Source organism: Giraffa tippelskirchi, chromosome 12, assembly GCF_054371585.1.
Source record: "Giraffa tippelskirchi isolate mGirTip1 chromosome 12, T2T-mGirTip1v1.2.pri, whole genome shotgun sequence".
Lineage (NCBI taxonomy): Eukaryota > Metazoa > Chordata > Mammalia > Artiodactyla > Giraffidae > Giraffa > Giraffa tippelskirchi.
In genome coordinates this window covers 124,838,656-124,850,980 of record NC_137286.1, presented here as the reverse complement: position 1 = coordinate 124,850,980, position 12,325 = coordinate 124,838,656, and the positions used below count along the sequence as shown (strand labels likewise).

Here is a 12,325-nt window from a genome sequence, read left to right as displayed (position 1 = left end):
AATCACCATCTGCAGTGGTTTTGGAGCCCAGAAAAATAAAGTCAGCCACTGTTTCCACTGTTTCCCCATCTATTTGCCATGAAGTGATGGGACCGGATGCCATGATCTTAGTTTTCTGAATGTTGAGCTTTAAGCCAACTTTTTCACTCTCCTCTTTGACTTTCATCAAGAGGCTCTTTAGTTCTTCTTCACTTTCTGCCATAAGGGTGGTGTCATCTGCATATCTGAGGTTATTGATATTTCTCCTGGCAATCTTGATTCCAGATTGTGCTTCCTCCAGCCCAGCATTTCTCATGATGTACTCTGCATATAAGTTAAATAAGCAGGGTGACAATATACAGCCTTGACTTAATCCTTTTCCTATTTGGAACCAGTCTGTTGTTCCATGTCCAGTTCTGACTGTGGCTTCCTGACCTGCATACAGGTTTCTCAAGAGGCAGGTCAGGTGGTCTGGTCTTCCCATGTCTTTCAGAGTTTTCCACAGTTTATTGTGATCCACACAGTCAAAGGCTTTGGCGTAGTTAATAAAGGAGAAATAGATGTTTTCCTGGAACTCTCTTGCTTTTTCGATGATCCAGCAGATGTTGGATGTTATTTTATATACATTTGCTAATACATTTTAGTTTGTACATAAAATAATGAGGGCCTCACGCATTCCAATTTTTAAATATTAATCAGTGTCCATCCATCTATTTGCTTCTTTTGAAGCAACTGTTAGTAGATTGACCCAGGCTGTGAAAAGAGTTACTGAAAGAAAGAAGAATGAAAGGCCGTGCTAAGATTTAAGTCACTTGTGACTAAATCAGCAAAGGACATCGGCTAAACCAAAGTGCGCATCAACTGCAAAGGTAGCTTTTTTCAGACTTTCCCTAGATAAGGTCTATTCTCTCCAGGTTTCACAAAAGCCAGTGCCTACAAAAAGGCATTTAATATTAATTTGAAAGGATTTGATATTTATATTTAGGACTGAATTATAATCATGAAGAAAAAGTCACTACTTCTGGATTTTTACAAGCTTCAAATTATTTGATTTTTACTAAGGCAAGTACATATAACTTTTTGAAGAAAATATGTAAACATTCAAATTAATGAAAAATTAGCACTCAGATAATAATTTTTTAGAGATTTCCTTGTAGAACTTATTCAGATATAACAGCTTCACACTGAAGAAAAAAAGAACTGGAAGCATTTTTTAGTCAGTAGTCCTAACTTGTAGAATTTTGTGTTTTCTGATGCTTTCAAGATACACCAATTAGATTGAAAAAAAAAAAAAATATTTACCTTGTTGCAAAAGTCTATACTCATGTGCCAGCATTCCATTTCCTTATCTTCTTTTGAAAGCAAGTTTAAGCATTTGCTCAATTAATTTCTCCAAAATAGAGATTTACTTTGTAATCAATATTTTGATTTACTGTATTCAATCTTCTTATTTAAACAGAAATAACTAGTGGTTATTATTAGATTAATTTTAAAATGCTGATAATATAAATTTCTATACATTTTTTCATGATGAAGTTTTTTTATTTCACAAAGGTGGTTTATCAAAATGCCCAAGAGGGAGCCTGCCACTATTGGAAAAATTAATAAATAGTAGTCTTAAAGATTAAGAATTTCTTGTTCTTATTGAGGAAGGAAAATAAATTCATGGATTCATTAGTCATTATAATTGAAGATAAATGAAATGTGAATTACTATAAGTGGTATAATACATTGAGTGATGGTATTTTAGACTGGCATTATTTAAGTGTCATTTTTGGAAGAAATAGAATATTAAATTTATGTTGCAGTGAACAGAAAAGAAACATGTGAGATAAATTCAAACTATATAAAGTAGTTGTGAGAATTGCATGATAATTATAATATTCATCTCAATTCAGTTTTGAGATAAGCTTGAACTAAGTAGAATATTTATTTTGGGAGACGGTACGTGAATTGAAAGGTTATCCATCCAAAGATTAATCTTGTATGTTATAGTCAACATTTAGTGATCTAAGGAAAAGCATATTACTTATATGTCCCTCAGTTTTCTTACATGCCTTATAAATTTTATAAACCATAATCATCCCATGTATAATATGTGAGAATCACATAGATCATAGAATCATATTTAATATCATTTTAAAATAAATGGTGAACATAAAGATGAAGAGAAGATTTACTGAGGGAAATATTATAGCTTGTTAAATTGTCAGAACAAGTTTTAGACAACTATGTTACCATGGTGTCTACTTAATGTATTCAACAATTTTTAAAGAAGAAAATTTGAGAAACTGAAGAGAATAAACACATACAAACACACACACACACACACACAGCTTTCCTCAGTTGCATAAGAGAGGGACAAAATTGTTTAAAAACATGAAATCTTGACCTCCTCCAGGAAAAAAAAAAAACGTAAAGAAAAAATATTTTTAAAAAGTTTAAGCAAGAGAGAAGACAGGTATTGCTGCTCTGGTTGTTTCATCATCAAAAATCATTATAGGAGGCAACATGAAGGCATAAAATAAGAAAATGATTCCAGGAAAAAAATTTTTCTAGGGCCAGATGTCCCAAACATGAATTCAGGTAACATGCCAGTTCCTAATAATGGGGACATACTATGATTGAAAAATGAATGTACCTGAGGGATGTGTTTATTTCTAACTTAATAAATGTGGGGTTTGATGTGATCTTCCAAATAGAGAGAGATTCTTCATTTTATTAAATATACTTTGGTGGTTTAGTCACTAAGTTGTGTCCGACTCTTGCACCCCCATAAACTGCAGCTTGCCAGGCTCCTCTGTCCATGGGTTTCTCCAGGCAAGAATACTGGAGTGGGTTGCCATTTCCTTCTCCGGATGATCTTCTTGACCCAGGAATCAAACTCACTTCTCCCGCATTGCAGGCAGATTCCTTAATGACTGATATGTGAGGTAAGATAAATAAACTTTATGGTATCCTAAATATTAACATGAAGCAGAAAAAATTGACCCATTTAATCACAGGAAAAATCTGCTATAATAATAGCTACTATTCACTGATAACCTACTGTGTTTCAAGTAATATGCCTTATGCATTCTTTATCTAAATAATGCCTTCACAGTTAAGGTGTCACAGAAAGTTCCAGATATTCTATGTTAATGATACTTTCGGCTGTTGAGGTGTCAGGTAGGAATCTGAAGGAGCCTGAGCAGACTTCTGTGTTTGACTCATTGGGACATAAACATATCATCTTCTCTGTGTGCAGTAAAGTGCAAGTTAGGAAGCAATGGTATAATTCTCACAGTGGCCGTATTAAATATTTATTGTTATTATCCTTGCTTTACATAAATTTGAGCTGAAATAAGTTTACTAATTCTATTTAAAGAAGTCAAGTAACATTCTCTAGATCCCATGGCTAGAGAATCTTGTGCATTCTAAATATGTCTGATTAATCTTGAGCTTTCAAGGACTGAGTGCACTTTACACATACACATGTTACAACCTCTCCATACACATCTCTCTGCTTCCAAGTCATCCGTATACTCTCCTTCCTCTTTCTGCTCCTTCTTGGGTGAAGATATTTATGCATTTTTTAATTCCACCTGCACTGTTTTACTTTCAAATCTTAATTTACACTTTAGAATCAAAGAAACCTGGGTTGTAGCCCAAATTTTAAATGGGCTACAAAAATAGGCTACAGTAATATTTTATGTGGGTTAAATTAGTTAACTGCAAACTCGGATTCCAGTTTAGCTTGATGAATGTAAATGTATATGGGAAAGCCACCTAAATTAATGGAATATGTAGAATCTCTCATTAAGCTAGTTTATGGTGGGTGATCCAGTTTCAATAGATTATGTCAGTGAAGGTGGCCCAGAGTACAGTTAACAGACAGAAGCCCCTGCTAATATCTTCAGTTGCTATCCAGTGTCCTTGATCATCTCAGGGACTGATTGACAGTCTGCTCTTTAACGACTGTGATCTACGGAAAAAAAAAGAAAAATCTGAAAATGATGTTTTGGTTTAGGTTTCATGAGCAAGTAATGACTTTCCCTCATATATGTCCTCCCAGCAATTAGCTCCAGCTAGTGTACAGTGTATTATTCTATAATATGAAAGCGCATGCTTCATAGTTACTGAATTTCTCCAGACAATCATTTGGGGAGACAGTGTACTGTGATATCTGGGAAAGGTGTAGAAGTGAAAATACATATTATTAACATCTAGATGGAGCACAGAAGGGTTTCTAGTGGGTCAACATTTCTCCAAATTACTGCAAACCAAAGCAGTTCTTGTTGGGTAAGCATGGTCTACAGCTAAATGTGCAACTAGTGGGATACAGTTCTGTCCATTTTGTCTCAGTCACAAATCTCAAGGGCAAAACTTCCTCCAGTGCTAGACTCCACCATAGTACAGTTAATTCTGTGCTAAATTCCTGCTGGTTGAGGTTTCTTCAGTGCTGGACTGCAGTAGGATATGGCTGTTTCCAGTCCCAGCTGTTGACAAAAGATAGCTTTGCCAGCTCATAGTTCCAAAAGCACTTGATTTTCTGCACTGCCCCCAACACCTCCTCTATTGGCTTCACAAAAGGTTGCCACAAGTGAGGCTCCTCACCTGGCTCTCTCTTAGGTGACTGATGTGCATCATGACGTGACCATCCTCCCGGTGGGTGGTTTCCCCCACAATAGAGAATCTATTTTCAGAAGCAACTTAGTGCCACTTTTCACAGTATAGTGAGCTATAAACGTGCCGTCTCCTTCCCCAGCGCACGCCATCTTTGGTCAGTGGGGAAGAAAGGCTCTTCAGATAGCTGTCGCAGCTCTATGGGCAATAGATCTGATAACATACATATACCTACCTACATGTACACACAGGATTCCTAGTTCATTATCTCACACAGGCTGAAATATGTAGATTCAGTTCTCTTTCTTCTTGTCTTGTCATATTTATGACTTAAAAAGTTATGCAGTCTAGAGAACTGGAGAATTGAGAGACATGTCAGTAAGAATCTTTGTTCTTTCTTCATTCCCCAACCAATTTGGGTCCTTTCTTACTCCTTTCATATTTATAAACTTACTTGAATAATTTCTACTTCTTTGTTCAGGAGCTCATAATTTCTATCATGGTTAATTAATATTTTTCTTAAATTATTTTCTATTTAATCCCCTTAAAGCCATTTTTCATTGAGCTACTAGCGTGATTTTTATTAAAATTCAGATATAATCATGGTGTCCCTTTGTTGGAAATAGTTCAATGTTACAATACTTTGGGGATAATAATCAAGCTCATTACTGAGAAGTTAAGAACATTTCTATTCTAGGCCAACTACTTCTCAGTCACTTATTATTTCATCTCCTAAAACCTGTGTGCTGTTCATACTTAAACAGTACTGTACTCAAACCAACATTTAAATTTAATCAGAGGTACAAATTACTATAAATAAAATGCATTGGCTATCAGTATGTATTGTATACTATAGTAAAATATAATAACCATTACTATTTTATTTAAAATCACCATTATTTTCTGATGATTTTAAATGGACGAAGGCCTATAAAAATGTTGAATCACTATGTTGGATACCTGCAACTGTGATGTTGTAAATCAAATACACTTCTATTAAAAAAAAAAAAGTTTACAGGAGAAAGTTCAGTTCAGTTAAGTTACTCAGTCGTCTCCGACTCTTTGTGATGCCATGAACCGCAGCATGCCAGGACTCCCTGTCCATCACCAACTCCCAGAGTTTAACCAAACTCATGTCCATTGAGTCAGTGATGCCATCCAAACATCTCATCCTATGTCGTCCCCTTCTACTGCTTTCAATCGTTCGCAACATCAGAGTATTTTTCAAATGAGTCAGCTATTCGAATGAGGTGGCCAAAATTGAGGAGCTTCAGCTTCAACATCAGTCCTTCCAATGAACTCCCAGGACTGATCTCCTTTAGGATGGACTGATTGGATCTCTTTGCAGTCCAAAGGGCTCTCAAGAGTCTTCTCTAACACCACAGTTCAAAAGCATCAATTCTTCGGCGCTCAGCTTTCTTTATACTCCAACTCTCACATCCATACATGACCACTGGAAAAACATTAATCTTGACTAGACAGACCTTTGTTGACAAAGCAATGTCTCTGCTTTTTAATATGCTGTCTACGTTGGTCATAACTTTCCTTCCAAGGAGTAAGCGTCTTTTAATTTCATGGCTGCAATCACCATCAGCAGTGATTTTGGAGTGCAAAAAAATAAAGTCTGACACTGTTTCCACTGTTGCCCCATCTATTTGCCATGAGTGATGGGACCGGATGCCATGATCTTAGTTTTCTGAATGTTGAGCTTTAAGCCAACTTTTTCACTCTCCTCTTTCACTTTCATCAAGGGGCTCTTTAGTTCTTCTTCACTTTCTGCCATAAGGGTGGTGTCATCTGCATATCTGAGGTTATTGATATTTCTCCCAGAAATCTTGATTCCAGCTTGTGTTCCTCCAGCCTAGCATTGCTCATGATGTACCCTGCATATAAATTAAATAAGCAGGGTGACAATATACAGCCTTGGCATTCTGCCTTTTTCTATTTGGAACCAGTCTGTTGTTCCATGTCCAGTTCTAACTGTTACTTCCTTACCTGCATACAGGTTTCTCAAGAGGCAGGTCAGGTGGTCTGGTATTCCCATCTCTTTCAGAATTTTCCTCAGTTTATTGTGATCCACACGGTCAAAGGCTTTGTCATAATCAATAAAGCACAAATAGATGTTTTTCTGGAACTCTCTTGCTCTTTTGATGATCTAACAGATGTTGACAATGTGATCTTTGGTTCCTCTGCCTTTTCTAAAACCAGCTTGAACATCTGGAAGTTCACGGTTCACGTGGTGCCGAAGCCTGGCTTGGAGAATTTTGAGCATTACTTTACTAGCGTGAGATGAGTGCAGTTGTGCAGTAGTTTAAGCTTTCTTTGGCATTTCCTTTCTTTGGGATTGGGATGTAAACTGACCTTTCCTGTCCTGAGGCCACTGCTGAGTTTTCCAAATTTGCTGACATATTGAGTGCAGCACTTTCACCGCATCATCTTTTAGGATTTGAAATAGCTCAACTGGAATTCCATCACCTCCACTAGCTTTCGGAAAGGGCAATGGCACCCCACTCCAGTACTCTTGCTTGGAAAATCCGATGGACGGAGGAGCCTGGTAGGCTGCAGTCCATGGGGTCACTAGGAGTCGGACATGACTGAGCGACTTCACTTTCACTTTTCACTTTCATGCATTGGAGAAGGAAATGGCAACCCACTCCAGTGTTCTTGCCTGGAGAATCCCAGCGACAGCAGAGCCTGGTGGGCTGTCGTCTATGGGGTCGCACAGAGTCAGACATGACTGAAGCTACTTAGCAGCAGCAGCAGCCACTAGCTTTGTTCATACTGACGCTTCCTAAGGGCCACTTGACTTCACATTTCAGGATGTCTGGCTCCAGGTCAGTGATCACACTATCATGACTCTCTGGGTCATTAAGATCTGTTTTGGATAGTTCTTCTGTGTATTCTTGCCACCTCTTCCTAATATCTTCTGCTTCTGTTACATCCATACCATTTCTCTCCTTTATTGAGCCCATCTTTGCCTGAAATGTTCCCTTGGTATCTCTAATTTTCTTGAAGAGATCTCTAGTGTTTCCTATTCTGTTGTTTTCCTCTATTTCTTTGCATTGATCTCTGAGGAAGGCTTTCTTATCTCTGCTTGCTATTCTTGTAACTCTGCATTCAAATGGGTATATCTTTCCTTTTCTTCTTTGCTTTTTGCTTCTCTTCTTTCACAGCTGTTTGTAAGGCCTCCTCAGACAGCCATTTTTCTTTTTTGCATTTCTCTTTCTTGAGGATGGTCTCAATCCCTGTCTCCTGTACAATGTCATGAATCTCCATCCATAGTGCATCAGGCACTCTATCAGATCTAGTCCCTTAAATCTATTTCTTGCTTCCACTGTATAATCATAACGGATTTGATTTAGGTCATACCTGAATGGTCTAGTGGTTTTCCCCTCTTTCTTCCATTTAAGTTTGAATTTGGCAATAAGGAGTTCATGATCTGAGCCACAGTCAGCTCCCGGTCTTGTTTTTGCTCACTGTATATAACTTCTCCATCTTTGGCTGCAAAGGATATAACCAGTCTGATTTCGGTGTTGACCATCTGGTGATGTCAATGTGTAGAGTCTTCTCTTGTGTTGTTGGGAGAGGGTGTTTGCTATGACCAGTGTGTTCTCTCAGCAAAACTCTATTAGCCTTTGCCCTGCTTCATTCTGTACTCCAAGGTCAAATTTGCCTGTTACTCCAGGTATTTCTTGACTTCCTACTTTTGCATTCCAGTCCCCTATAATGAAAAGGACATCTTTTTTGGGTGTTAGTTCTAGAAGGTCTTGCAGGTCTTCATAGAACCATTGAACTTCAGCCTCTTCAGCATTGCTGGTCGGGGAATAAACTTGGATTACCATGATATTGAATGGTTTGCCTTGGAGACAAACAGAGATCTCTCTGTCATTTTTGAGATTGCATCCAAGTACTGCATTTTGGACTATTTTGTTGACCATGATGGCTACTCCATTTCTTCTAAGGGATTCTTGCCCACAGTAGTGGCTATAATGGTCATCTGAGTTAAATTCACCCATTTCAGCCCATCTTAGTTCTCTGATTCCTAGAATGTTGACGTTCACTCTTGCCATCTCCTGTTTGACCCCTTCCAATTTGCCTTGATTCATGGACCTATCATTCCAGGTTCCTATGCAATATTACTCTTTATAATATCAAACCTTGCTTCTGTCATCAGTCACATACACAAATGGGTGTTGTTTTTGCTTTGGTGCCATCACTTCATTCTTTCTGGAGTTATTTCTCCACTGATCTCCAGTAGCATATTGCACACCTACCCACCTGAGGAGTTCATCTTTCAGTTAAACTTTAGTAATTCTGAACTGCTTGCATTAACTCATATTATTCTACCTTTTTTATCACATAGCATTATGAATGGTCAATCAGACAAGCAAGTATATGTTAGACAAGCAAGTATATATATGAATAAAGTGGGTTAGAGAAGAATGAATGAAGGAACAAACAGACCAGCAGTTTCTTTTCATTCAGTTTTATGAAGAACACTCATACTTGATATTTGGAGATGACTAATTTCATACATTATTGCAGAGTAAAATATGCATCGTAGATTTATTCAGTACAGAATGTGATGCTCATGTAAATATAATTTTATATTTTTGTTATAAAATATGCATATGTAAAAATTCACCATCACTCATTAAGATAGCAGTACAATGGGAATACTTTAAATGCCTAAAGAAAGAAAAAAAAGAAAAATTAACAGTTCAGTAGGAAAACAATTAACCAGCTAAGGACAGAGAGCTTGATAAAAGTCTAGAAGAAGTAGGACTATAGATTGCTATATGGAGAAATGGAAATAAAATATGTAAAGACAGTTGGTTTAATAATGTGGAAAGCTAGAAAACATTGTAGAAAGCTGGAGAATGGACAGAAATATCACTTTCTTGCAGAGAATTTAAAATAGGTGATTTTTTTAAGAAGTGAAGGAAACAAGAATAAAAATATACTGGAATCTCTTAAATTATAAGTCAGTAAGAAGGTCATTTTGGAGCTTCCCAGGTGGCTCAGTGGAAAAGAATTTGCCTGCCAGTGCAGGAGCCACAGGAGCCGTGGATTCAATCTGTGGATCGGGAAGATACACTGAAGAATGAAATGACAACCAATTCCAGCATTCTTGCCTGAATAATCCCATGGATAGAGGAGCTTAAAGGGCTGCAGTCCATGGGGTCGCAAAGAGTTGGACATGATTGAGTCGTTGAGCATACATGCATGCAAGAAGGCATGTTCGTTAAGATGAATATGACTAGAATCTCAGAGCCAAGAATTCGCATTCAGGAATCTGGTAGGGTCAGACTTCTACCAGGTGCTATGAATGGAATGTGTCTGTTCCCTCCAAATCCATGTTAATCCAAACCCAATGTGATGGTATCAAGAAATCAGGCCTTTGGAAGGTGATAGGTCATGAGCGTGGATCTCTTTTAAGAGTGAGGTTAGTGCCCTTATAAAGAGATCACAGAGAACTCACTCATGTCTTCCTCACTTGTGAAAATATTGTGAAAATAGTGCAGTCTGTGAACTAGGAATCACAGCAGTAAATCTGCCAGTGCCTTGATCTTGGACTTCCAGGCTCTGGAACTGTGAGAAATAAATTTCTGTTATTTACAGCCTGTCCAGTCTGCTGTGTTTGTTATACCAGCCTGAACAGACTAGCATGCCAGTTTAAACTTTTCTGAGGTTATTTGGATTTGTTATGAAGAAAAAAAAATCAGTGAGTCAATGCTATTTAATATACTGAGCTTGCAGTTTGAGCCTCATCCCTGAAAGATGTCTTGTGAGATAATGCAGAACATCAAAATGTTTTAAAAGCATATTTTGCCTATACTCGAATCATGCTAACTCATCTTCATAGTAGTTCCTATATCTTATGTTCCATCCTGGTAACATTTAGTCTTCACATGTGGAAGAGAAGGCTATTTTTGATGGATAGGATTCCATTTTCTTGAAAGCTTTTCAGAGCAAAGAGAGAAAATAATTTCTAGAAAGAGAAGTCATCCAGCAATACTCACAGAAGTTTTAGGAGTCCATTAATAGAATGTTTTCTCCCTTTTCCGCTTTGTTTAAAAGCTTCAATTAACATTACCACATAGAGATTTTCTGCCTTGATTCTGATCTGGTTTTCTCCCAGGAAGTAGAGCAAGTGAGGAGAGACAAAGAAGATTGGATCTTTGAGATACCATTAAAGACCAGTTGTTTGTTTTTCAGTCTGCTCAAATTTAGATACCCAGACCACCTATACAAATACCACAGGTGATGCTTTTTAGAAGTGCAGTCTGCAGGCAACCAGTAAAGAATCCACCTGCAATGCAGAAGACTCGGGTTTGATCCCTCTCCAGTTTTCTTGCCTGAGGACCCTGGTGGGCTACAGTCCATGAGGTCGCAAAGAGTTGACACAACTCAGCAACTAACACACTGCAGGCAATACTCAGACTTATTAAAACAAATTTTGAAAGATGTCTTAAAATACTCTGAGACAATTTTTATGCTCAGCAAGCACTCTGAGCACTACTCTAGGGTCTGTTCTACAAGTGTGTTGGGAAACTTAATGCCAAACTAAGGTGGGATACAAAAAAAAAAAAAAAGAGGAATAGCGTAGGATATAAAATAGAGCACAATAGTATGATTATTTTGTTCAATGAAATGTTAGCACAAGTGACATGTGTCACTTCCACTGGAATTTTTTCAAAGCCTAAGAATAGTTTCTAATATTCTCTTTCTTCTGCCAAGTTGATCTTAGAAGCAAATGTTAAGACGAAGCTACTATCAGCTAAAATCCAAGAATAACCATAATAAGCTAAAAATCCTACCAACACTATATATTCCTAGTGTGAGAAATAAGCTTTTGCAGTGCTAATACATGAGATTTTAAGCTTGTTACTGAAGAATACCCTGGGATGTACTATGGCCAATTACCATTGCACTCACATAGGATTGAGATATGCTTTTAATACCAGCAACCCATTTTTTCTTCTATTTCATATTCATTTAGCTTCAGGGGGAATCCTACTGCTTTCCATTTGTTGCTCTTTGAGTCTTTTTCTTCCATATCGGCGTCTCTTTCCCTCTTTTATTAGTTTGTTTTTATCCTTATCTTGACTTTTCTGACTTATGTCAAAACTTTCCCACAAATGACTGGGTATGCAAATGACAAATAACTCTGCAATGTGGATGTCGTTGGACTTTTTTAGTATTTTTATTATTGAATTGACTGTTTTAAATTGGCTTTTGGAATGGGATGAGTGTTATCTAAGTTAAGTTTGCTATTTGAATCAAAGTCCATAGTGGGAATTTTTGAAAAGTCCTTATCTTCTGTGTCTTACATGTTCAACTGGCATCTTTGAAGTTGAATACATTTTTCATAGTCTGTTGTTGTTGATATGTTTTTGAATGATTAGAAATTATCTTGTGAACATCTACAAATTTCTTTTGCTTCCTCACATTTTCTGTTTAATATTAATTCCTCCTTTTAAAACTTGAGCTGTAGGACAGATTGATTGATATACACAAACTTTATCCTAAATTTGAATATTTGCTAATATATGTCTGTAGTTGTACATGTCTCTTTGATCCCAGTGTGTGATCTTACTCGGAAGCATGTAGTTCATTTTAAATATTCTAATGATATTTGTGGTTCTCTCTCTCCCGAGAATGAACAAAAATATAACATCATTCAGAGTACATTGACTTTATTAACTTTCTTGTAATAGATGCACCTGTTCATTTATAA

General features: G+C 37.1%; 1 protein-coding gene across 1 annotated transcript in view; it reads right to left on the bottom strand.

Annotated features, from left to right (window-relative positions):
• Positions 1-11,644, bottom strand: part of LOC145528650 (uncharacterized) — a 427,065-nt gene extending 415,421 nt beyond the window's left edge. Inside the window, exon 1 of the mRNA XM_081547298.1 lies at positions 11,606-11,644. Coding sequence (XP_081403424.1) covers positions 11,606-11,644 — 39 coding nt within the window. The remainder of the gene's footprint in view (positions 1-11,605) is intronic.
• Positions 11,645-12,325: the final 681 nt, after the last annotated feature.